The 25703-nt window shown below is 42.7% G+C and overlaps 1 protein-coding gene across 3 annotated transcripts in view; it reads right to left on the bottom strand.

Annotated features, from left to right (window-relative positions):
* Nucleotides 1–25703, bottom strand: part of LOC311019528 (septin-4) — a 34913-nt gene that overhangs the window by 953 nt on the left and 8257 nt on the right. Inside the window, exons 1-12 of one of the 3 annotated variants that reach the window (XM_084019044.1) lie at nucleotides 6975–7053; nucleotides 5719–5837; nucleotides 4473–4787; nucleotides 4041–4137; nucleotides 3863–3949; nucleotides 3625–3748; nucleotides 3328–3462; nucleotides 2446–2563; nucleotides 2233–2334; nucleotides 1597–1693; nucleotides 1336–1498; nucleotides 932–1028 (exon numbers count right to left, since the gene is read on the bottom strand). In XM_084019044.1, the coding sequence (XP_083875170.1) occupies nucleotides 932–1028; nucleotides 1336–1498; nucleotides 1597–1693; nucleotides 2233–2334; nucleotides 2446–2563; nucleotides 3328–3462; nucleotides 3625–3748; nucleotides 3863–3949; nucleotides 4041–4137; nucleotides 4473–4787; nucleotides 5719–5837; nucleotides 6975–7038 (1518 nt within the window). In that variant the 5' untranslated portion in view covers nucleotides 7039–7053. Of the gene's footprint in view, nucleotides 1–931; nucleotides 1029–1335; nucleotides 1499–1596; nucleotides 1694–2232; nucleotides 2335–2445; nucleotides 2564–3327; nucleotides 3463–3624; nucleotides 3749–3862; nucleotides 3950–4040; nucleotides 4138–4472; nucleotides 4788–5718; nucleotides 5838–6974; nucleotides 7054–17328; nucleotides 17523–25703 lie in introns of those variants that run through there. The other 2 variants (XM_084019046.1, XM_084019045.1) reach the window with 2 other exon arrangements.

Genomic DNA, 25703 nt, shown 5'->3' with positions numbered 1-25703 from the left:
ATCTAACACCATGTTCAATCATGTTTGTCTGCTCATCTTCAGTTACCATAACTAGTAATCACAGTGACTGGGCTCATATTGTATGTGAAGAATTTAAATATTAGGAGCCTAAATGAATAATATGCCATCTAACGATATTTCCTCTAAGAGTATTTCTTCTAACTGATGCCCAAACATTTACATCATATTTCATACCAATTTCATTTAGCCCTTTAAAGGTTGAGTAGATCATTTCGGAAAAACCACAGAGACTTTGACTTTGAACACCGAGTGCGTGCGATCAGGACGTAAGCATTGACAAGCAGGCTGTCCAATTATTTTCTCCGGCCTTTTCGATTGGACAGGGTTTTTACAGTCCTGCCATAGATGACTTTTTTTTTTTTTTTCTTCATGTCAGAGCATTTAATGTATTCATTGCTATCGGCATGTTACGAGGATTTCAAGTAATATAACAAAGTGTTTCTGAATCAAATTACCTACTCAACATTTAAATATAATTACTGGGATATATTGATTGTTGATTTCTAACAATATTAGTTTAGTTTGCACCACACTGACTGTGTAAAACCTGCCAAGTTTTACCAAAAGAAGTACTGACTCTCAAAAGTGTCCCTTTGAATTGTGGGTAGGAAAGAGCAATGTTTCATAATCCCAAAGAGTGAGTGTAAAATGACACCAGTTCATGTTTTTAAGGCTACTCATCGTCAACCTCAGAAAACATGACCCGAATGTGCTTCATAGATTATGGATTAAAAATAAATCTGTGAGCTAGAGACACTCAGAGAGCTTCATCAGAAATATCTCTCTGGTCCGAGTACGTCACTGCGTTGGGTTCAGGGTCCGAGTGCTCGCGGTGGGCAGAATTGTGTTCGGACTTGTGCTCGTGATCATTTCGGTGGTGCGAGTCCGGTTGTTGGGCGGCGTGCCGTACCTCCTCATCTTTCTCTCGGATGAGCTTTTCTGTCTCGTCTCCGACTCCGGGCGGCGGCGGGATGGGGAAGTCTGTGCCGCTCTCCCTGGTTAGTTTACTGCAGAGAGACACGTGTTATAGAGACATTCAACATTTATAGTATCACAAATGTTAAAATGGGATTTGACAGAATTACACATGGTTACTTGGGTCAAAAGACACTAAACTGTGTAAAATATTGCAATATCATGATGCCCAGAGATGTCAATGTCAAGACCCGAGCTGTGCCTGATCTTCAGGGTTGATGACTATATGAAAAAACATAATGATTTCTATTCAGAAAGATTGATATTTAAATGTCTAGAGTGTCTATATGTCTTAGTTCTTGTAGTATGTAACGGTCTCCCCTCGCTGTGGAATCGTACTTGCGGTTGCGTTCCTTCACCACCATGCGGGTCATGCTCTGGATGCAATGGGCTCTGTAGTTCTCGTAGTGAGTCTCCCGGGTCACGTCCTTCAGATCTTGCATATGTGTTCGGACGAGCATGTTCCTCAGCTTCACGAAGTCACAGTGTGCAGAGTTCTCCACTGCAAACCAAGCATTCGATGAACCAACATGCATGCAGTGTCTCTAAAGTCTGTTTTCCAAATCCCTTTAACGTGTGATGAGAGGAGAATGGGCCTACCCTCCACGATGCCCCAGGGGTAGAGACGCCCTCGCACCCGCTTCCCTTTGGCCTCCACCACCGTGTTGCTGCCAATCACTGCAAAGGGAATGCTTTCCTTGTTGGACAGAAAACAGAAAACATTTTGTAAAACTAAAATGACGTTTCAAAGACATCTGGCAGGGAAAGGGTGTGGAGGAGTTCAGGCTGGACCAGTGAGTGGTGCAGTGCAGTTGTTAATGTGTCCACCTTTCCTTTCTTTCTTTCATTTCTGCTCACTCTCTTCTGAACCTCCACACCACCATGTTTTTGCCAAATGAATTGTAAATAACTTCCATTTCATGGTTTAAATTGTTCCGTCGTTATTGTTCCCATTCCTCTGCTGCAGGTAACACACTGCTCTTATCAGAGGCTCCTCAAGGACAGAGGCAAAGAGACGTATACTGGCACGTCGACTGTGTCCTCAATGCCAGCGTATGATGCCAGGGGAGCAGAAAACAGTTGACTCATCAAGACTGTGCAGTCAGCAGTGGACCGGCTGCCAAGGTCTTGTATTTTATGGTCTGTATATTCATTTAACATCCCTATCCCTCTAATCTCTAGTGGATAATCAGCCAACTCTAACTGTAGCAACCTGTGGGCAGCTCCGGCTCTCACCTTCAGCTGATGGTCCTGCTGCTTGAAGTCCTCGTCTTCGTCAGAGTCACAGTCGGGGAACTGGTAAATCTTGATACCGTACTGCTCGATCTCCTCTCGGATCTACGGTGAAACACATGAGCACAGGATGAAAACTCTGGCTGTGAATCTCTGCTACGTAATGACAGTTTCATTCACGTATAGATGAACACTTAACACCGGGACCAGCCTTGCCTTGAATTTCTTTTTCTTGACCTCGTTTGGGGTGAGTGTGTCTGCTTTGGCCAAAATGGGGACGATGTTCACCTTCTCATGCAGAGCTTTCATAAACTCCACATCCAAAGGCCGGAGGCTAGAAGACAAACGGAGCACACGTGTGCATTAAGTACAGGGAGACAACACCTTCAAAGTCAATTTTGTGTATCAGTGTGGAAAAAAACAGTTGGTAGCAAAAAGTAATGTATCTTGGTGATGAAGATTTGTGTTTTACTGCCAGTAACCATGTTTGTTTGTAGCCTGACTGTAATTATATGTTGCCAGCCTGAAGACATTGATTTGAAGACATAGCCTGGAGTCTCTGGCCGATCAGAGTTGGCAGAGGTTTGCTCTCTAAGTGGCCTCTTGGTATCTGATGAGTAATGACTGAAGCGCATCAACAGAGGGAGCAGTTTCTCCATCACTGGGACTTTAAAAAAGGCTCTGCAGGCGTTACTTGTTCTTTAATGAGCACAGTGATGTGGAACTGTGCATGTGCACAACTGCGGCAAAAGCACCACATCAGCACAAACAAACTGATTAGAGCGAATAAAAGCTTGGCACTGGATGTAAAATTCAGAGAAGTGTTTTAACTGGAGGCAGGAGGACGCTGCATTAAACATGTATGGGGCTGAATGCACTGCAAGTAAATACTGGTGCACTCAATATTTACGATAAATGTAAATGACTCAAGTGGTTGTGTGTGTGCTGGAAGAACACAAAACTGTGTTTGACTTTGCATGTCATTCAAGTAAAAAGGAAGTGACTGGTCAGAAAGACTACATGCAGTAGAAAGGGGTTCATACTCCCCTTTATTAGGAGTGATAAAGAGAGAGTGACGACAGTGAGAATGTGTCATACCCATGCCCAAAGGGTGAGATGAAGTAGAGGCAGCAGTGTACGCGGTTGTCCTGGATGTTCTTGCGGTTGAGGCCACTCTCGTCCCTGAAGTACTGCTCGAACTGCTGGTCGATGTAGTCCGCCACCGACTTCCAGCTACAGCAGCAACACACGGGACATTCAGTCTCTGAGGCAATGCAGACTGTGAACCTCCAAACATGCTGAACGTGACTTTTTAAACACAGCAGAGCTGAAATGAGGTTATCCTAGGTAATTTCCTTCATTTCAGGTTATTCCTTAAATTTCTTTGACTTTTACCATTCAGTGTTATTTACAGCATCCCCGAACCCAGGGGTGTCCACGATGGTTAGCTTCAGTTTGACACCTTTCTCTTCTATATCCACCGTGTGTTTGGTGATTTCCACGGTTTGTGTGATTCGCTCTAGGGAAAGGACACAAACACACCACTGTTTTAACATCAGCTATGACATATTGTAGAGCAAATAGTTAGTAAACAAACAACAAATAAGTGCATCACAAGCTGTGTCTCTCGAACCTTCAGCATTGAGCAGCTTCCTATCTTTGTAAAGATCTGTGAGAAAGAGACTGTTGACCAGGGTGGACTTTCCCAGGCCAGACTCCCCTTCAAACAAAGAACAACAAAGACAGACAGAGTGAGCTTTAAGACTTGGGCTGAAGATCAAATGTCTGTTAATGAGCGGAGGAGGATTTACCTGCCACCATGAGCGTGAAGTCAAATCCTTTCTTCACTGACTTGCGGTGAACCTGGTTTGGCAGTGTCGCAAAACCCACGTATTCTTTGTCCTGGTCCTGAAAAACACACAGAATGATGAAATAATACACCAGGAAAGCACAATTTACCATATATACATACACTTATACACACAGCTGTTATCTGTTTCACACAACAAGGTTGACACCTAAATAAGCAACAAATGAAAAAGCATCCCTAGGCTCTCAGAGTCCCAACCACGACCAGAACCTAACGGCAACATATTAGATTTAAGCACAAGCTCAGTCACATCCTATGAACGACCTTCATCAGTCTGAATTCTTCAATACATCACAGCACAAACAACCTCGCCTTTAAAGCAGAAGAACATAGGTCTTGTTTAACCTCTCTGGGTTTCTTCTCCTTGTGTTACCTCATTATTGCCATACGGGTCAAATCGACCCCAGGGACTCTTGGGCCTGGTGGGGCTGATGGGCACTGACGACAAGTCAAACTCCACACTTCTGCTCTTTGGTAAACTGGGCTCTGAACACGACTCCGTGTGGGCCCTTCCCGCCACAGGCGGGTGCAAATATGACGGGGTGTGGGGGCGGTCTTCGCCCTCAGCTTCCCTGTCTGCATGAGCCTCATGGCCATGATGGTGGTGGTCATGGTGGTCGTGCCCTCCTTGGTGGTGAGGGTCTTGCATAATGTTCTCCACCTCCGAGTCGTCTGAATGGCTTGAATGCTAGAGAGACACCGTGGTTGAAGGGGTGGGTGAGGCGGCGCACAGGGACGGGTGGGGAAACAAATTGAGGGTGGAGGCAAAGATAGGTAGAGGAAAGATGTGTAGATCGGGCCAAGATCCAGAGGGCGGGAAATGCACACTTTTAGAAACGGTTGCTATATTTTATGGTGATGGAAAATAATGCAACATAGGCAACGTGTTATAAAGGTGCAATTCAGTTGGAAATCCCTTTCTATCGCCATTAATGAGGATGGATCATGTTAGAGGTGAGCAATAACACCACACATCTATCTCAGGAGATCTGTGTGTTATTTAATCACTCACAAAATAGTATTGAATGGGCTGTAATAGGTGGGCATACATCTAATTGTACATTCCTGGAAGCAGAGAGTGAGTTTTTCTCTAGACCACTTCATAAATTTTGAAGCTCTAAAGCGAGGCAAAGAGGCCTTCTTTATGGTTACTATTAGAGGATGGGGACTGTTTTTAGGCATTAAGGTAAATACATTTATTCTTCACTCCTGGATTTCCAAGGGTAATACACACTAAGCTGTCACAGCTAAAATAAAAAAAAATAAAGTGTAGCTTTTCCTGTAAGAGGATACACAGCTGAAGTGAAGGCTGCATATTCTTGACTCCAGTTACCACAAACTAAAGAGTGCCTGCTAGTTGAGCACAAAGATAAATAATGCAGTGTTCCTCAGAAAGCAATGAGGGCGTTTAAATCCCGCTGTAGGCCCATACTCTGACTCTGAACACATATTATGTATATACTCTATGCATTAACTGGGGCGTAAAAGTACACATGAAGATACAACTTATATATGAATGAAAAATACCTATATAGCAGGTACAGTTCACCAAATCACTTGAAGACTAGATGGGGAATTAAATTGGGAGTTCAGGGCGTTTTGGTGGGTGTCACTGGTACCTGTTCAGCATCATGGTCCCTGCTGTGATTAGGGGAGGCAGGACAGGAGTCCTGCTCCTCCTCTGAAGAGTGAGCCTCATGGTCACTGTCCTCCATTGCAACTGGGGCTACAGTGCACTCTGCAATCTCCAACCAGAAGGGGAGCATGCATGTGGAGTGTGGAGGGGTTCATCATGGTAAAGAACGGGGGGGTGCACGAGGTTCAAGATCCGGGAGCGATATGACAAAAGGAGTGAATGTCCAGACAAGACAGATGAAGACAAGACGCAAGACGAAAAAAAAATACATTCAAATGATTAAATAAAGCCAAAGTAATGACATATGACACAGCAAAATACCATTCACCACAGGAAATGGTATGATTGCAGTTAAGAGCAACCAGAGAGAGGATTCAGCGATGCACAATGGCATTTGGAGGGCAGCCATTTTCATAGTCTTCCAATATAATATTGGCCCTATCTGGCCTTCTGCTACTACGGCACTGCCTAATGTTATTAGTTCCCTGATATCGCTCTCTTCAGTGTTTCAGGCACCAAAACATGCACCGGTCCAGCCAACGTCAGTGCCAGCAAGGATCATCTGTGCCAGCTGCAGTTACATAATGAAGGGAGTTGTTGAAACACAAGTAAAATATGCTGAGTCACACTTCTGAACAAATATTTGATTCATGTTAAGAGCCACTGTAGAGTCAATGATCCCTATTTTTTATTCCCTTACACTACTTCAAGTTAGAAGTTAGACAGATTATTAAGTTCCCTCCAAGTGTCCCTCCATCACTGTTAACAAGTAAAAAAGGAAGAAAAGGCCTGCCCTCTATCCATGACCTAGAGTTTTAATTATGCTGGGATTTAGAGCTTTAGGGCAGAGTAGAAATTGATAGCTTCAAAGTTAGGAAGTCAGTGACCTCCTTTCCTGTGCTACAATCAAAGCGCATAGATCAATGACCAACATGGTGGATCCTGTGACCCACATAAAAGAGATGGTCGATTGCAAAGCTTTGACAACTTTTGGGGCAAAACAACTGCTATTCAATTACCGACTTCTTTTGCTAGATTTTGTTGTTAAAAAGTGAGTTGGTTGAGAGAACCAGGTCTTCAATAAAAATCACATGCAATCTCTTGCTAAAATCACAAATGTAGCTTATACAGAAACATCATTAAAAACACAACACAGCTCTTTTTCTTCAGAAAAAGAGGATCATTGAAGTTGCATCACAAACTCACAAACCCCAAACCTGCTCTCTTGCAGCACCTCACCTGTGGTACCTTTTACCAGCGCGTGAAGCCTCCTCTTCTTGCCTCTGCGTACACTGCTCTTCATGCCCGCTCCAGCAGGCAGCAGGCAGCAGAGACCGGAGGCTTCAGCATTTATACGCACCCATCCCAGAGGACACACCGCCCTTCAGACCCATTGAGCCACGCAGCGCCCCGGGGAACTGATCAGCGGCATTGATGAGCCACGCATTACTGTTCACAGCTACACACCAAGCACTCTAATGCTGAATGTACGCAGGTACGTTGTAGCGGTAGAGCTCAGAGGTAACAACACATAGATGATGAATGCTATTCTACTGGCCTCCCATGACTGCGTCAGACAAACTCCAACATACACATTGACAGCTCAGTAAAGGCAGTTAGAACAAACCTGCATAGAGAGAATCCACCAAACTGAAACACTTGAGCTGCTAACTGTGCCATCATAGTCACAAACGTTACATCAAACAAATGCTTAAGCTAATACATGAATTAATTAGAAACCATTCATACACCAATGCACTTGTCTTCACATAAAACATTAAGCATTGAGGAGATTTTCTCATTCACATGCAAATTTAAGCAGCAAATTGGACAAAAATGTAATCCGACTATCGACTCTGCGGGGTGTTTGAATTTACGACACACACGGCAACATGGTGACAAAATGTCTGGTGAAAACCTCTCACACAGTTATAATAATGTTCAACAGCCTCAGCAATGCAATACTTCAGCACTCGGTGAGGAGAGCGTCTAACATTTCGTTAAATTCCAACATTTAACCACTTTCTCTCAGTGGTCTTTCTGAGTGCTGACCCGAACCTTCTGAGGTGGGTCACAGCTTTGTTCTCTAAGCCACACATAATATCTGGTTACACCATCTTTAAGACATAAGGAATTATATCTGTGTGCAGGTAGTAGATTTACTTTCCACTAAGCACTCTGAAGTCAAAACCGGAACATGCAGCAGCCTTTTCCTCTCCAACTGAACCAGACAGGTTATTAGTCCACCATGTTGATATTTAAGACTTTAAGAAGAAAAAAAAACAGTTACAGCTGAAAGAGTTTAAGGCATTCAAGAAGGGAATGAATCTCACTGTTAATGGATTTTTCCATCTCTTTTTTTTAATACTTGGCTGCCCAGGTGGCAAAAAACACACAATTTCTCTTGAGCTCTGTATTCGATATCAAGACAGTCAGCGGGAGGAAAAGAAAGAAGATGTAATGGATCTCAGAGACAGCAGTAATATTAGAGGTTCAACAGAGAAGAGAGATTTGATCAAATTTTGGCTCGATTCCAAGTTAATTCTGTGTTGACAACAAAGCAAAAGGTCTATTTCAAATGCCATTTACAGGCCATATGACAGAGCTGAGAGCTAGGAGATTACATATTTGAAAAGAACAAGTTTGCATTGCTAAGATGTTTAAATATATATAGTTATCTATCAACAATTCAATTGTTACAGAAGTATCCATAAAGTCCATGCCAGACTTTTTGATAATTTGACAAATTAAGCAAAGTAAAGCAATAATAGAAATTAGTATAAATTAATTATTGGCACTTCAGATACGTCCATATAACCATATGTGTCAAATGACCTTCTAACACCCAAAGTCTAACATGTACTACCTGCCAACAACTGTGTGTTGTGCACGACCACTTCCAGCCAATAGAAAAGCAGTCGATCGTCTGTGTCGCAGATAAATCAATATACTTGAAAACACATGATTGACTGGCCATACAAACATCAATCCAGCTGGGGTGAGACATACCAACACAGAAAAGCTATACCCTGCACAGCCATTATTCCTTTCAAAATAAAACAACATGGTAAGTCTATTAAAAGTTTGGAAAGAGAACCAACAAACAAGATAGTCCAAGACCCTGACCTCTTACAACAACCTAAAACTGTGGCTTAACTTTGTGTACGATTATATACTTATTCTGCAATATAGATGATATTCCACAACTAGAATAAACCCTCATGGGTCATGACATCAATTTAGGTGGCCACAAAGACTCTCCCCCTGGAACGAGTCACACAGCTGAGACCTGAACCAATTACAGTTTCCATAACTGGCCGAACTGACATTTCAGCTCCTCTTGAGGGTTAGCTCATTGTGACTAATAAGCAACCTTTATCAGCAGCGGTGCCACGCAGAGTTCTGTCAGTCAAGAAACAGGATGAATAAAGCCTCAGACCAGGCGAAACCAGGTTCAGGTCCAGAGAGGCATAAAGAAGCTGAGGCCCTAGAGCAAGGCAGGAAATGCCTCAGACAAGCTAAAAACACTACTTTGTGACAAATAAGCCTTTATATACAGCGAAACAACTCAAGTCCACTTGGCTTTAAAGACTTCCTCACATTACTAAAAACATGTTTCTATACAGGCAAATACATGGGACATAATGGGAAATGAAACAAAGGTATGTGGTCAGGAACGTTAACATATCTTTCTTTGTCAACAGCTGCTTCTTTGGCATTTCCTGCAATACATGAGTTGGTAATAACAGACCCATGTGCTGAACTTTATCTTGTTCCCAATCAAGATATCTGCTTTAGAGGGGATGCCAGCCTAGAATGTGCCGTTTGTCATGTGAATTGAGTAAAGTGGAGCTTAAGCAGCCATTTGACCACGGAGCACTTTATTGCATATACAGTAGTTACAAGGGAACCAATGATTTTAATCAAATTTAATAAGCGGTCTAAGGGAAAATGGCAGGTTGCTGCACAACTACAGCAACACATGCCCTTTCAGTCAAAGCTTATCAAGGAGACCATTGTAAGAAGCCTATTGAGCATGTCAGAGGGATGTAGGACATTTAACGATGGGACTCAAGCCCATGAAGTCCTGAGAAACAATTGAAGGAGATGAAACCCAATTCAACATAAACAACTTGTGTGGTTGACTTTGCTGCTTTGTTAGTGTTGGATGGTAGTCCAGGGTTTGGCTGCCACGGTGCTGATGGATGATGATTTGTTGCATGAAACGCAGCTCTTGGGGGAAAGCCCACTTCAAATGCCTCTTGTATGACATGGGAAATGCAATCACAAGCCACCAGAAGTCATAAAGAAACTACACAGCGTGTTGTTATTGACCTTCTATGATGAAAGCCGAGCCGAGGAAATCCAGTCGACAGAGTCGTTTATAATCCAGCTGCAATAATTACTCTGCTATTATTCTGTGGATGAACACTAATTTAATAATTTTTGCTTGGCAAGCTTCGCCCCTGTTGGTAGGAATTACTTACTTACTTAACTGTATTCTGGTAAGTCTGGGAGATCATGCAGTGTTTTCAAGAAAACGCATGAATATAAATGTGGATTTTCAAAAGGCATTCACAGCAGGAACAACGCTCAGTGTTTATCTCTCTTTAAAATGTGAATATCCTGGAATGCACAGGCTGAATACCAGTGAGGTTTGCCCTTGTGGCGAGGCCAGTAGCAGGTGGTGAAGGGAGCCATGTGCACGCTGTGTGAATGCTGTGGTTGTTGGGATACTTCTAGCAGGGCTCTGTGTGAAGCTGGCTCTGTACAGAGAGAGAGAGAGACAGAGATAGAGAGACAGAGACACAGAGAGAGAGAGGGACAGAAATAGTCTCCCTTCACCGCACACTCCCACAGCTATCGAGCCGATGAATTGCCATGTGACCAAAACCAAACGTATTCAGTGCAACAGAAAACACAATTACAAGTTCCTCTGTGCTAACCAGTGTATGCTAAAGTCAGAGGAAGATAAAGAAAATAAAGAAAAAAGAGGAAGACGCCAGTAAACGGAAGGTGAGCTCTAAATGCATTCCTATCAGTGTCTTCCACATCACAGGCTACAACTCTCAAGTCACCACACTCTCAATGCATTAAGCTGTCACATTGGATCAATACATGTGTGCTTTAACAGCCGGGGAAAAGCCCAACTCCATTCTGAAGTCATGTGGAAACTAGACACTCCTCTCAGCAGCTTACAGCAGGACATTTGAATTACTTATATGTTCACGTTTGAGCACAAAGCCTGGTCACATGCATTCATGTGAACAGTCAAGCTCATAATCTATACTCACATAGTGTACTGTCTACACACAGAGGGGAAACCTGCAGCCTCAGGGGACTCTGTTGGACAGTTAGAGAGAGAAAACACAGAGCAAGCCACAAAGGGAGAGATACACTTAATTGTAGGGTCAGCTAGAAGGAAAGCAACAAGCACATACCTCTGTATCACTGTTTGTTTCTGCCATATTATCCATAAGACTCAGTATTCCTTTAGTTTCACAGCAAGCAAGCAAGAGGAAAAAAAAATGTAAAAAAGGTTTTGGGAAAGCTCCTTAGAGTGTCACTTCTTTAGTTTCAGAGCACCCACGTTACATAAGCACACCTATTTTCTTTGCCTCACCAATCTGATGGCATCTACTTTTCTTTTCCGACTCCCCCCCACCCCACCCTCAGACACTTGGGCTGGAAAAAAAAAACAGGTACACCTTCGATCTCTCCCACTCTGCATCTGGAGCATTTCAATAGCTCCACCCTGCTCTCCTTGGGCCAATCTGCAGCTGATATGCAGATGAGCTGCAGCTGAAGCGACGTCAGATCACGTCTGCAGAGGCGCCCTGACTTCAGATGGATGCTCTGTGGGGAGCTCGACAACAACATCTGCCTTGTTGTCTTGCTACAAGCCTGTCTTGCCCTCAATCTTAAAGCCACACATGTGAGATCACAACACAACAAATAACTGCACAATGCGCGCGCACACACACACACACACACACACACACACACACACACATAAAACATCATGTCACTAGTATATGTGTGAATGAAGAGTGCAGATATGTCTAAACCGCTACAGAAATTATATATAATAATACTAATAATAAAAGGTGGGGAAGCATAAATCAATCAAACTGAAAGTAAAAAGAAATCAAAGATATGGGGTTGTGAGCATCAGAGGAACACAACAACAGTATGCACACTCACACACACATTTATTCTTACAATGGCCATCACATCCAACCCAGACCTCCCAGCTGGCAGTGCCAGGGCCGCAGTGGCACAAGAGGAAAATCTCTGTGTGTGTGTGTGTGTGTGTGTGTCCATGGTGGGGAGGTGACTTGTGGCCTACATGCAACAAATCTAATATACTCAATCTCTCCCTCAAGCTGACACACACACACACACACACACACACACACACACACACACACACACACACACACACACACACACACACACACACACACACACACACACACACACACACACACACACACACACACACACACACACACACACACACTTAAGTGGGCCACAGCACAAAGCTTTTCCATTAATCTTGATTGATCTCTGAGCTTTGCAAGTCTTGTAATACTCAGCCATTCTTAAGGAATCAAGATTTTGTGATTAAGACGTTGCTTTGGATATTATTCAGCAGTGAATGAGCTTAGTGAATCTCCTCTATATCCAGTATGACTTGCAAAAAGAGAAACTTAAGAGACTGTGACAGTGACTTACAACAGCCTGACACTTTCTGAGCCACAAAGACAGAGATCTAGTTTGAAAAGCTCAGTTTCTGTCTGGGATCTAAACTTCAGCGTTTCAGTTTAACATGAGAAAGAAAGGGAGAGAGAAAAAAACACAGAGGCACAATTCAGCTGAGAATTCATTTTCTGCCTATGGGAGGAAGAACGAAACGCAACATGATCCCAATCTTAATGGCTCGCGCTGCAAAGTGTGCCAACTTATACAACAGTAATAACTACCATAAGTAGACAGAGAGTAACACAAATAGTATCGGGTCAACAGACATGCCAGTGTAACAAACCACACAGTAAGCAAATCTCACTTAAACCCCCTCCTAATGTGACACATGTAGAAAATAATTGGCCTGGATGAGAGAGGGGCAGAACACAGTCTAACAGACAGGAGAGGTTACTTCCTGTAAGGGAAGATGGTGTCTGGGGAGACGACGTCAGGTCTGCTTTAATCCTCTCTGGCTGGTCCTCATCATGAGGGTGATTATCATGGACCGTCTGAAAGGGCTGACCGTGCCCGAGGGATGGATGGCTTTAGATACACCATCGCTGGCGGCACGCACACATTCATGGACCTGCTTTAACTATACTGTATGTTGGCCCGCACACACAAGGGCCAGACACACCAGACATGACAGTTAAAGGATGGTGCTCTGAGGATCACATCGCCGGCAGTAATTAAAATATCTCGTTGTCCCTGTTTACATTGTGAGGTCTGGCTCGGGTCCAGCAGGGCTGGAATGAGTTCCTTGATAAAAAGCTACTGCACACAAACCAACATCTGCAGCCATCAAACCGCTTGTATTCAAAAAGGACTCCAGCCAACAAACCAGAGAGGAGTCTGATCTACCGACTGCATCTTCACAAAGCCCGACGGTTGGTGTGTTTTTGGAACACAAAATGTAATTTACTTATTGCAGATGATGCTGCTGTGCACCATTAGAACAGACTGAAGAGGGAGGGCAGCGCCACCTGCTGCTCATGACTGAAAAAAACCCCAAAACAGCTGGGCTGCAGACATACAGCTGTAGATGTAGCTTTAAGTGTGTATAAAAAAATCACATAAGTGATGTTTACTGCAATCACTAGCTGTTATGCTGTTATATTATCAGATTTTTTTTAAATCAGTTTACTTGGAATGATTTAAACTATAATTCATTTTTGTAGCTACATACTCTACACACCATCTCTGAACACAATGACATCGTTCACCGCGTGCACAAGAGGTCCTATGACTTTGCCTACAGCGAGTGTTTTGTGCAAGAGAAAACAAGAGGAAAACCCAGGAAAGAATAAAAACCTGCAAGTTTGAGGTCAACAAGAAACTTTTACTTGGATATCAATGTTCTCCCGACCTGTCTGAGAAACGTCAGTTTCACAGTACAGTAACAGTCAGTGGACGCTGACACCCTCTGAAGCAGATATCCACCAGGAACATAAATATTGTTCAACAATAGTGAGGGACGCTGGATCTGCTGGACTTACACTTCCTACACTTCCTCCTCCATTCAATTAGGGCTCTTTATCGGACATAGAGAGGTTCCTGTTGGAAAGCAGCTCAAGCATTTTCTCACTTTGTTTTTTCCCCCCCTTAAAAGGTGGCATGGTGCAACAAAGGCTCTGTAGAAGGAGGAATTTCTTTGCTGCATGACTTAAAGAAAGGGAGCGGCTTTTCCAGATTAACAGAGGAATTCCTTTGTTCATTTTAATGCATTTTAATCACACCCTATATAACAATCAAGATTTACAGATTCAGGAGGGACATAGCTGTTAACAGTATGTTCATGGGATGCCAGATTTATATGTCATGTAATGCCAGGCGCAGTTCAGTCTGTGTGTTCACTGAGCCAACATGAACCAACTCCTGCAGAGAGTGTGATTTCCAGCTGGCCCAAAATCTGTCTCAAGATTATTTTAGCTATTTTCTATTTCAGTCATTACTCTCTCAGGAGCTAAAAAAAAAAAAAAGAATCAGAGGGAAAACAGCAGAAAATAAGGCAATTAGGGCAATATGAACTATCAATTTCGGGGTGTTTGCACTGTTCTGTTATCTTTTCCAACAGTTTGAGATGCCTGAACTGCATCATCAGCCAGAAGCATGTATGGTATGGTGTAACCTGGCTAAATTAAGAAAGAATTATTTTAAATATCAAGCATATTTAGAGCTGATCAAAATCGGACAAGCATACGGTGCTGAAATTACTCCACAGGAGCCATAACGAAGGGTCTGGTAACAAACTGACTTGGATCAGGTCTAGGTGCTATTAATATTATTGTTATACATATGAAGACAACAGCAGACTGAGCTGTAGGTGGTGACCTCTGTCTGCCCCGGTGAAAGGAAGTCACAGGGCTGGTGTGTGGCCTCTCTTCTGTAACATTGAATTTCAGCCGGTATAACTCACACATAACATGGACACAAAACCACCTTGTGTGATTTTGGCTCCTGTCGGACCTTATCGGCTACTAAAGAGGATGAAGTCTGAAGTCGGGGCCACACATCTGCTCAAACAGTGTTGGCATTGTGTCTTGAACAGATTCAATAAGAGAAATTGCATCACCGTCTGGACTGGGTTTCCTGTCTTGCCAAAAGTGCCAATCGAGTGGAAATAAACAGAAAGTAGCTCTGCTATTCTCAGATTCATTACTTTTGCAACAGTCCATTAAGAACCGCAGTCGGCAGACCCCAGGGCAGGCAACGTTGGAGGTTGACTGTTCATTACATCATGCGCTAAATACAATAAAAGAAGTGTAAATTGTGCACTACATGCAAAACACAAGCCTGGGAGATATCTGTGACGTTTAACAACGCTTTACCGCCCCGGATACCGCATTCTGCCATTGTTTGATTCACTATGCTGAGCTGATGATGCTTTCATTTTTCTAGTCAGCACACAGCACTGAACACATTTTCATTTCATAATGTCATGTCACAGGAAAAGCCCTAACACCTGCAGTAACTCAGACCGTCTCTTGGGAGGAGATTTCAAAAAGATGGCAGGGTGCAGGATTTCTGATGCATGTTATTGCAGATTATGTCGCTGATACCAGAAATATATAGAAGAGGTAATATATCGCTGCACAAACAGAAATGTGCTTTTGTGCGAACAGCGCATTGTAACACACAAACACCTGAAAACACACACCAGGCCTTAAAGCAGGAGGCCAGTGTTCATCGTTCTTGGCACAACAATCACACAAGAGTTATCACCAACACTCTACAGCAAAAATGCTCCTTCAAGTGAGAAAAAAAACCATATTTGAAGGTGTTAAATACTTTCTGCTTCATAAGAAAGTGTGCAAGGTTGTAATCCTCTGCACCAAATGCTTTCCAAAGAAGCTAGACATCCTTTGGTCTGTCGACTTCTAGACCCTTTATTACTTCCCCAAATATAGAAGATCATGATGTTCACCTGGATCCACTATTTGTAAAGCTGCCTTGGGTGTTGTGCCATCCATCCAAGGCCGTCATCGCCCTGGTGTTTCAGCCATATCCAATGTCAAAGATTGTCCCTTTTGTTAAGTATCATTGATTGACAAGCAGTAGCATAGGAGAGTCTGTGATTGAGGCTCCAGACACCACATGTGGAGTCCTGTGTGCTCAGGATTGTAAAGCTGTTAGCATAATAAGCAGGTTGGCAGCTCAGAATATCTCTCTGCACACTAGGAGCTCAAAAATCATTACAAAGGCTCGGGGGGAATAATGGCTGTTACATCTGGGCTTCACCTGTGAACGAGCCAACGAGAGCTAAATTCACACCATGTGGCCTCAACAACCTCTGCTATGTATGTGGATAAATAGTTTCAGTGAAGTATGCGAGCATATTGGAAAGTTAACATTTAGTCCGACGGCTCTTGTATGACAAACCCAGAATCATAGTACAAAATAAACGATTCCTGCTAATTCTGAAGGCTTCAGCATTCTGCATCAACCCCTGACTTCCACCCTCTACAGATGGCGTTGGTGATCTCTGGGGTGGTGCCCAACATGAACTGCACATAATTGTCCCCTTCCTCTCTCCCTTTCCATCTGTTCTCCTCCTTCCGGATGTAATCGGCTTCTCTAATCTTGATGCCCAAACACACCAACAGCCACAAAAAAAGCTTGCCTACCTCAACGCACGTAACCACACACACACACACACACACACACACACACACACACACACAGACACAGACACACAGACACACAGACACACACACACACACACACACACACACACACACACACACACACACACACACACACACACACACACACACACACACACACACACACACACACACACACACACACACACACACACACACGCCAACTAACTCATCTGATATGCCAGTGACTTTATTAGCTGTAACATACGTTGTGCTAACTAATGTACAACCAGCATGCAACACCTTCGTATGGGATTCACACTCCTCTGCCAGAGATTTGATTAGCCTCGCCGGTTTACTGCTGCCTTACTTAACAGCTGGAATGAAACTATAGGAACATCTGTCTGCCAGGAGCAGTGCGGATGAAAAGCCCCAGCTCTCCCACTACTGTACATGCCTTTCACCTCAGTAACACTGTCAACAAGAACACATCTCAAGACATGCAGGTCGAGTAGACGGAGTGAGTCATTAGCACATTACTGTCCTGTTAAAGACTCCTGACCGGTTCGGATGGCACTGTGCTGCTGGAAGAAACACAGATAAACATCTGGCCAGAGCATCTAAAGGCAGAGTGATGAAAACATGACCAGTGTGTCTGCCCTCTTTACATTATAGACCAGGGGAAGCAGCATGTAGCCGAGCTCATCTCACTCATCACAATGCAGATGACACGCTGCACTTACCATTCTGCAGATGGCCGAGAGAGAGAGACACTCACACGCAGCAGAGGACAGTGGCCGACTGAGAGCTGCCCCAGGTCTGTACGGACAAACCGGCTCCAGCAGAGCTACACGGTCCCACAGGCAGACATTGACAACGTAACGCTGTGCACACAGACAGTCGCTGCATCCCGGGCTCGACGGGCTGCTGCTCTGCTGCAAAGGGAGCAGCGGTAGTGGATAAGGAGAGAAAAGGGAGAGGATTGCTTGAGTGTGAGGGTCAGACTGAAGGAGGAAGGAAACGCTTTGTGTGGTTCAGGCTGACAGAAAGGAAACAAGTAGGAGCTGCAGTATCACACACCGGGCACTGCTGTATGTTGTTTTACAGAACTAGAATCACCAAATTCTAATAATCTTCACGTTAAAGTATCATCATCACTTAAACCTCATGTTGTGTTTGGGGTCCTGGGGAAAGCATACAACATAGCAAACACTTTAGACTAATGGCATTTTCAGAAGTCTGCAACAGAAAATGATGCATTACCTCTATTTGACTCCAGCTGTAAAACATGGCCTGTGACTGATGTGAATTTCAACCACTTCATATCCTAATATTTTTATGTCTTGACACCACCCAACATGTCTTTCTTTAATGTTTTATTTTAAAAGTAAGAGTACACATGAAGGTTAATTGAAAGCGAAAGCAAATAATAAACAGTAGGTTACTGCGGTGGCATCACCAACCAAGCAACACTATGGTTTAAAAGCTGCTGTGCTGTGTGTCATCTGTGGTTTGTTTCAGTAACTGCTACCCTGAGTGTTTGGATACATTTGTGATAATATTTATTCAGACTGTGCACGGCTCCCTCACTTACACATGGTAAGTACAGCAGCTAAGGATGAGGTGGAAAGCCTTTGATGGTTTCAGTGTTAAAGTTAGCACGTTTGTCCCTTTAAGTTCAAACTCGTCACCTGATTTCTAAGTAAAACACAGTGGTGAGTGTGATTTTTCATTTTTCTTGAGCAGATTACGTTCATTTTTGAGGCTTCAGTTGTACTGAAATATTCACTGACGTGACTTCCATTGAGCTTAACTGTTCAATTATCTATGAACAAAAGAGAAAAAACAACACGAGAGCAGACAACGTGAGAATAGTGCTGCGGCAAACTCCTGAAGAGTGCTGCACGACTCCTGAATCCAAATCAAAGAGCGTGAAATTATGCACAGCACATTGTGTGCGTCGCCAGCACCCACACCTCAAATAAACGAGGTGTCAAAAGAGCGTCAAAAGGAAAACGCCCTGACTCAGTGAGACACCTGGCATCCTGCAGGGTCTCACTCAGCGTGATGAACCCAGAACCCAGGGTCGACACGTGGAAATGATTTAGAAACTGTGCTGTACGACATGATGATTATCATATTATTATAGAGTTAAAGTTAATCTGCCATCCAACCATTAAAGATGCCAACTTTGAATTTGACCAGGTAAATATACTGAGAGACTGTTTTACTTATTTGCAGATGCGCAAACAATTGAGCAATAAATGTCGGTCAGAAGCTTGCCTTATCATGAGCTACCTGCCAGCTGACTGTAAGTCAATAACTGTCATGGCCATGTTTCTGTGAAAGATCAGAGAGGACAGGTATATGGCTGAATAGATACAGGATTTAGTGAAGTAAAGGTTAGGAAATACCTTACAGAGTCGAAACGTACAGTATGTGTTCTTATGATAAAGAAAACATGTATTCATTGTTATTAATGCCAATTAAACAACATATTATTTACTTCTCTGTACAGTTTTCTCAGATTCCCTTAGTTGGAGGACATGTTTTTGTTTATTTTTGTAAATCAATCATAGGATGATTTTATAAAGCAGTCGATGCAAACCCACACACACACCTGGCAAGGCTGCAGAATTTGGAGATAAAGTGAATTTCAACCTGGGTGACCAATATTTTTTTAATACATAGAGACGATGTTAAATGGCACAGACCTCTTCCAGGCATTTTCAACTCAGCCGGGACTGTAAGAAGCCTCTTTAAGGGAGCTGCAGTCAGAAACACTCTGTGTGTCGAGCTGAACGGAGGGATGCACATCACTGTTAAACAGCCTCTGGGCCTTCATGGCTGCCGGGAACAGCAGGGGCCGAGCCACCATGGCACAACGTAACAGTGATGCGGAGAGAAAGATGTGGGTGAAGGGCAAGTTCGCCAGGATTAACAACAGTGACAGGAAGATAGCAAGAGTGGGAGAGAAAAAGCTTTGAGCAATGCAGAGACTGATGCACTGAGATCCAGGGACCCAGAATCAATGACAACACATAACTACCCAACAGAGTTGTTGTTTTTTCCCCCCTTGGCTCCGTCCACTCTATCCCTCGCAGGCATGACCCCAAAAGGACAAAAATGATCAGCTTGACTATGAAGTTCACATTCCTGCATTTCATTCAAGTTAAATTTGGCTACGACAAACCATAAAATAACTGTACACAGCAAAAATGTTGTCCACCAGAGTATAATCTCCCAACCAAAGATTTTGATTTATGTTGACACACACACACACACACACACACACACACACACACACACACACACACACACACACACACACACACACACACACACACACACACACACACACACACACACACACACACACACACACACACACACACACACACACACAAGAATGAACAGAACAGATTATTGTCGTTGTCAATAGTCACACGTGAAATAATCCCAACAAACGGACAGATATTGATGACAAAGATGGTGAGCCAAACTGGCACTATTTAACCCATCGATGTGCAGATATTTAGTGGACGGTAATCTGTGGATCACGATGTACAGACGTTCATCTGACAGCGGCTGTACTGGGTTCAGGCCATCTGTGATTGAGGACTAAGTGGTACTGTGTTGATATTTGTTTAAATTAGTGTGAGATAGTCGGGCCTGTGTGGCTCACAGTTAAGCCTTAAACTCCAGATGTGTGTGACTGTGCGTTTATGTTCACAGATGCTTGCGTGTCTATCCATCCATTCTGTGTGAGTGGACAGATCGCTGACAAAGCTGCCATCGTCTAGCCAGCAGCTGTGCTAACAACAACAATCCATTCAGCCTCATCTGTAACGTAAAGACAACCACAGCTTTTTTGAGAGGAGAAATTCATTAAATGCCATCTAACCACTAATATGGCCAGTGGAATTATAAGGGTGTGATGGTGTCTCTGAATGTTTTTATAATCATTTTTTGAAATTTGCCAGATATATTTTACGGTAAATGTTCACAGCAATGATGTTCACAGTGTGGAAATTGCATAACACACACAATTTAATGAAAAATTAAATCCATGCAACTCCCAAAAATGTCTTCACTTCATTTGTTAATCCTATTAGACATTTGGGTCTTAGTTACTGCCAAAACTGTGTTTTGTAAGGTCACGGTGACCTTTGACCACAGAATATACAAAATGCCCTGCAGAGCACTGTTGCAAGGCAATAACTTTCCTCCATTTCCAGGTTTTTTTGGGGGGAGTTTTTGTCACACTGTCAATTTAATTTAGTATGAGCACACTGCATGCAGCTCGCAAAACTAGGGTGGGTCAAAATCTTCATAATAGGTCATTACTCAATATCAATATATATATCAATATAGCACGTTATTGGTAATTCAATTAATAAATAGACTATATGAAGTAATAGTAAACCTATATTTTTAAATACTTGAAGTGCTGACTTAACTCATATTATTAAGAACTCTGGAGCAAAATATTCAGATTTTATGAGAAATATTCAGTCGGTACGTGCTTGTAATAATGTATGTAATTGCGTAACACGATACGTATCGTTTAATCACGACATAATTCCATTGAAGGACGATATATTGCAATATTGAATTATCACAGCCAAGTCGGTTGCTTGTTGTTTACATCTGTCATTTTCTCACTTCTCAGATGCAAATTATGTCAAAGTAATTAAGGAGGAAAATGGAGTGGGGAGATGGAAGAACAACTCCACTGCAAAACAAATATCACCTTGAACTAAAAACACATCATGTAGTTGAGATGCTGAAGACACAATCCAACGGGGTACTTCCCTTTTAAAGCGGTGAGCTAATGTAGGCAGCAGGACAACGCATGAGCAGCGTCACACTGCATCTGCATGAATACATACATGAATAGAAATGTGAAAAATGCATGATTTCAGAGGGAATTTTCCTTCTTGTTCTGTTCCACTAGTTGGGAGCAGGAATCCGATTGCTGACCTTAGTCTTATTCTCAGGCTAGCTCTATTAATAGCCCAGACACCAGCGAGCGCAAGACTCCTAAGTCAGCAGCCAGAGCCAGGCGCTGCTTTAGTCTGGCTCTAGATATATAGACCAGACTGTTTATTAGAAAAATCGCCTTCTTAACTCAATTAAGTGAGTCATTCTTTGGGTGTTAACAAGAAACATTACAATGCAATAAAAAATATACAGTCCCTGCTGCTGACTGCTGTCATTCACTTTCTGATATATTAAACCTCTGTTACTGTATTGGGATAAAACCTTCGATACCTTTGAAGAATGGTTAAACACAACAATGCATAAGCCGCTACCATCTCCGTCTAATGCTAACAGTGCAGAGAAGGGGGCACCCCTTTTGGCACGACTCCCAGGGAAACTGGGCAGCAATGCGAGAGAGACGCTGCTACGCCATGACCAGGCTGCTCATTCAGAGCAGGGAAACTTTTGTCCCCACAAACTCAGAAAAACACAAAGGTATTTATAGAATATTGGTGCGCTGCAGCTCCAACGCTAACAAGAGCTGGTTGTAAATCAAGTCGAAAAAAACTTGCTTAAATCCAGCAAGAAGATGAACAACGTCTGACAGGCTTCGGAGATAGGCTTTTCAACTTGCCAAAATTCTGACAGGCTATAAACTGACTGTGTTTTATGGTGACAGAAATGTCTTGCTCAAGCTTCATCGTGTCACAGGAATTCTTACTCATGTGTTTGCTTGAGGTTTGCTTTTTAAACAAAAAACACTGGGCAATTGGTTTACATTGTCTTGTGATGTAATGCAATGCCAAAATATCTTCGTTTCCCTGCCCGTTCATGCTGTAGTTTTCCCAGTGAATGTCATAACCAAAGTGGCTGAGTGGTTAAGGCCACATGTGTCATTTTAGATAAACTCAGAGCTACATCTTAAGGAGACCTACACTACTTCAAGTGGGATTTAACTTTGACAATGCCTGAAATACACACTCCTATCTACTTAAGTCACAATACCATGTGACACCTCCCAGATCCATTTTAATGACAAGTTACCAAGGTCACCAAACTTTTAGATCCCTTTAGTGTGCTTTTTGTAATTTGATCCAATGCATCATCAAAGGTTAAAGGCATACCCCCCTCCTTCAAGCTGCTCCTAAAATATGTTGCATTCCCCACAATCCTAAATATCGCAAACAGGCGACACAAGAGAGCGGCTGGCAGTCTAGTGTGGTTAACAGGTGGAGTGGAAGGACACGGGGGCGTTTCTGTACGGCCCAGTGATCTGCACTGTGGTGGGAGACTAAAGGAGCCTGAACGGGTCTTTCAAACTCTTTAAATTATGGGGATTTACTAATACATCACTCGATTCAATAGCTCATCAGAAGTCCCATCCTCTCAGAATCTCTGCCTGCAAGAAGATTGGTTTCTGGCATCTCCAGGTGATAGACAGCTCCTGGTCAACATATCTTCTAGTTGAACAAACTGTTTTGAAGGAATTCATGTGTGCATACAGTTTTTAGACTGAGGTTTTCCCCCCTGCAGGAAGGAACCAGTGGTAATGAGACAGAGATCAATAACACAACAGCTTTGCTACGTGAATCTGCACTAATTCCCAGACTAATGACATTGCTTGAAGGCTCAGTCAGATACTGACAGTGACTTAGATTTTCTTGGACAAACCTGGATCCAGCTGGTGTACATGGTATTAACTGTATGTGAGCTATTCGTGAGCTTGTCTGTGGCTGGAAATACAGTCCATGTTAACGGGAAACATTAGTTTGAACTTAGAGGGCTCTCGGTTTTATGGGGTTTGGTTAATTTAGCTGGAAATGAAGCAACACAGATATGCTTAAGTAATAGTTGTTTTAAGACAAATTAAATGTTTTTTGCTCTCCAGCCTTTAGTGTCTGTTCTTTTTTTTTTTTTTTTTTACATTACTGACTTAAAAATATCCTCAGAGGTGAGTGTGAGCCCATTCTTTTGAAGCATTTTAAAGCTATGAGAACAGTGGTCCACTTGCTGTAAAAACCTTGTTTCCTGTGCCTTTGTTTGATATAAAAAACAATTAAAAAAACAGTCTAGGGATACTCAAAGAAAGGTCTGAATTAACACTGGTGTGTATCACCCCATAAAGAGTTGCCTATGGCAACCTGTTAATCAGCTTAAACTACCGGATGTTTTTCTTGTTCCCTTTCAATAACCAGGAGTCTCAAAAAGAGACTGGGAAAGGTTTTCTAACAGTAAAAATAAGGAAGTCATTAGCTCCTTATGGTGCTTAAATACTAAGGCCAGCTCCATAAAGCAGTCATAGTAGTCATAGCAGTAATAATCCATGCTCTGTGTCCTCTTAACCTTTGAAGATCATATGTGCTCACACTCACACACCCGATACGATACACACTTGTAATTAAAACTACTTCACACGGAGCAACAGTAAATGAGTATGTGGTTTCCTGCCAGTCAGAGGTTTTTGAACACTCTATAGTTAAGCAGTTTTCATCAAATCTCAAGTAATATCATTGTAGATTTACTGTGAGTTCCCCTTAATTAGGAAATATAAATAGAGGTATAGCCAATTAGAACTTACTTCTATTATCAAGATTTGGTAATAGTTAAAAATATTTTTAGGCAGCTGCAGTAAAAATTAAAAGATGACAGTGTTTTTAACACAGCCTTAATTAGTATTGTTTATATTTATTTCCAGTGCACCCACATTATTAGCAGCCCACCCATAATTAAGGCAAATATATAGCAGTGATCATGAGAGGCTGGTGAATATTACTCTTTGGATTATCATGAAGATAAAGTGCCAAAATAATTCTTTGAGCACAGTGACTTTCACTATCTGGGAAAAATTCTGATGACGCCTAAAGGATCTTATGTTAAATACATCACACTCATACGGCATGAGTTATGAAGAGCTAAAGCAGACTCTTTCCCTGAACGTATCCTTCTTGTTGTTTACTTTTGGTCCAGAAACTTGCTCTCTGGCAGTGAGGGTGGAGACATGTCGAGAGATGGGTATAAAGAGGGACACCGTTGGGGTTTGAGCTTCTGGAAGGTCAACATGCCACAGGTATGCCAGTGTGTTTATGTGGAGGTTGAAAAGAGAAAGCCAGAGGGAGTCAACCCTGTAAGTGAGAAGGTCTATTTTAGACAGACGGGGAGCTCCTTTGTACACCGGAAGACAAATGGAGAAAAAAAGCATGTTTAGAAGGAAGGGAGCACATGAAAGGGGAAAGAGGTGAAGGGGGAACCGGGGGAGCAGACTCTGGGGATCGAGGGAGGCAGAGGCCACGTGTCTCCTCTTTGATCCTTCAATAAAACGCACATGTTGTTGCTTCACCCATTTCGTATGATCCCAATTCTCTCAGGAGCACATTTCAGACACTTCCCAAATCCTGACACGAGCAACAGTATCGCTTTCAATCTCGTATTCCCCCACGGAACACTTCATATTTCAAAGCATCACACAGCAAGAGAGTCTAGCAGATCAATACCCAGACACGCACCCGAGCATGTCATGGGACGATCCAAACAAATGATGATTCTCATCAATACTGGCTACATTTACCTTAGTAGTTGACACATTAATGTTTCAGTTCAAATAAGAATAAAAAAAAATAGCTCTCTTTCCAACAACAAAAAAGTCTCACCAGAAAAGCTTAAATCTGTGAGATTTCAAACGCAGTTGTGCAGAGAAAACAGAAGGACATCCATCGAAAGATGAAAGAGGTTGTTGTAACATCAGTATGCAGAAAGAGCAGATTTTATGTGGTACTTGAATTTCTACAAAAACATTAATCCACAGGTAAATTACCTACGATGCTAAGATTTGACGCTCGACTGGGTACCAAGTGCTAAATGTTTCCAGACTGAGAAAAACAGCAGAAAATGGCTGCACTTTTAACTTATAAAACACAAATATTTGCCTAAAACTGAAGCGTAGTAAATGTTTACCCAACAGTGGTGTGTCATTTGGCTTCAGAAGGGCTGCAGCGTGGAGTGATATGGATTAAGTCACACAAGCTCAAACACACACAAAAGGGTGAGAGGAAGGAAAATTCACACACCGTGCTGATGGTCAATAAAAGTACACCTGATCTCTGTCTACCCACCGTTACATTTTTGACGCTGCATGTTT

Source organism: Eutrigla gurnardus (assembly GCF_963514095.1).
Source record: "Eutrigla gurnardus genome assembly, chromosome: 10".
Taxonomy (NCBI): domain Eukaryota; kingdom Metazoa; phylum Chordata; class Actinopteri; order Perciformes; family Triglidae; genus Eutrigla; species Eutrigla gurnardus.
The sequence above is the reverse complement of the archived record's forward strand: the minus strand, read 5'-3'. Positions and strand labels throughout refer to the sequence as shown.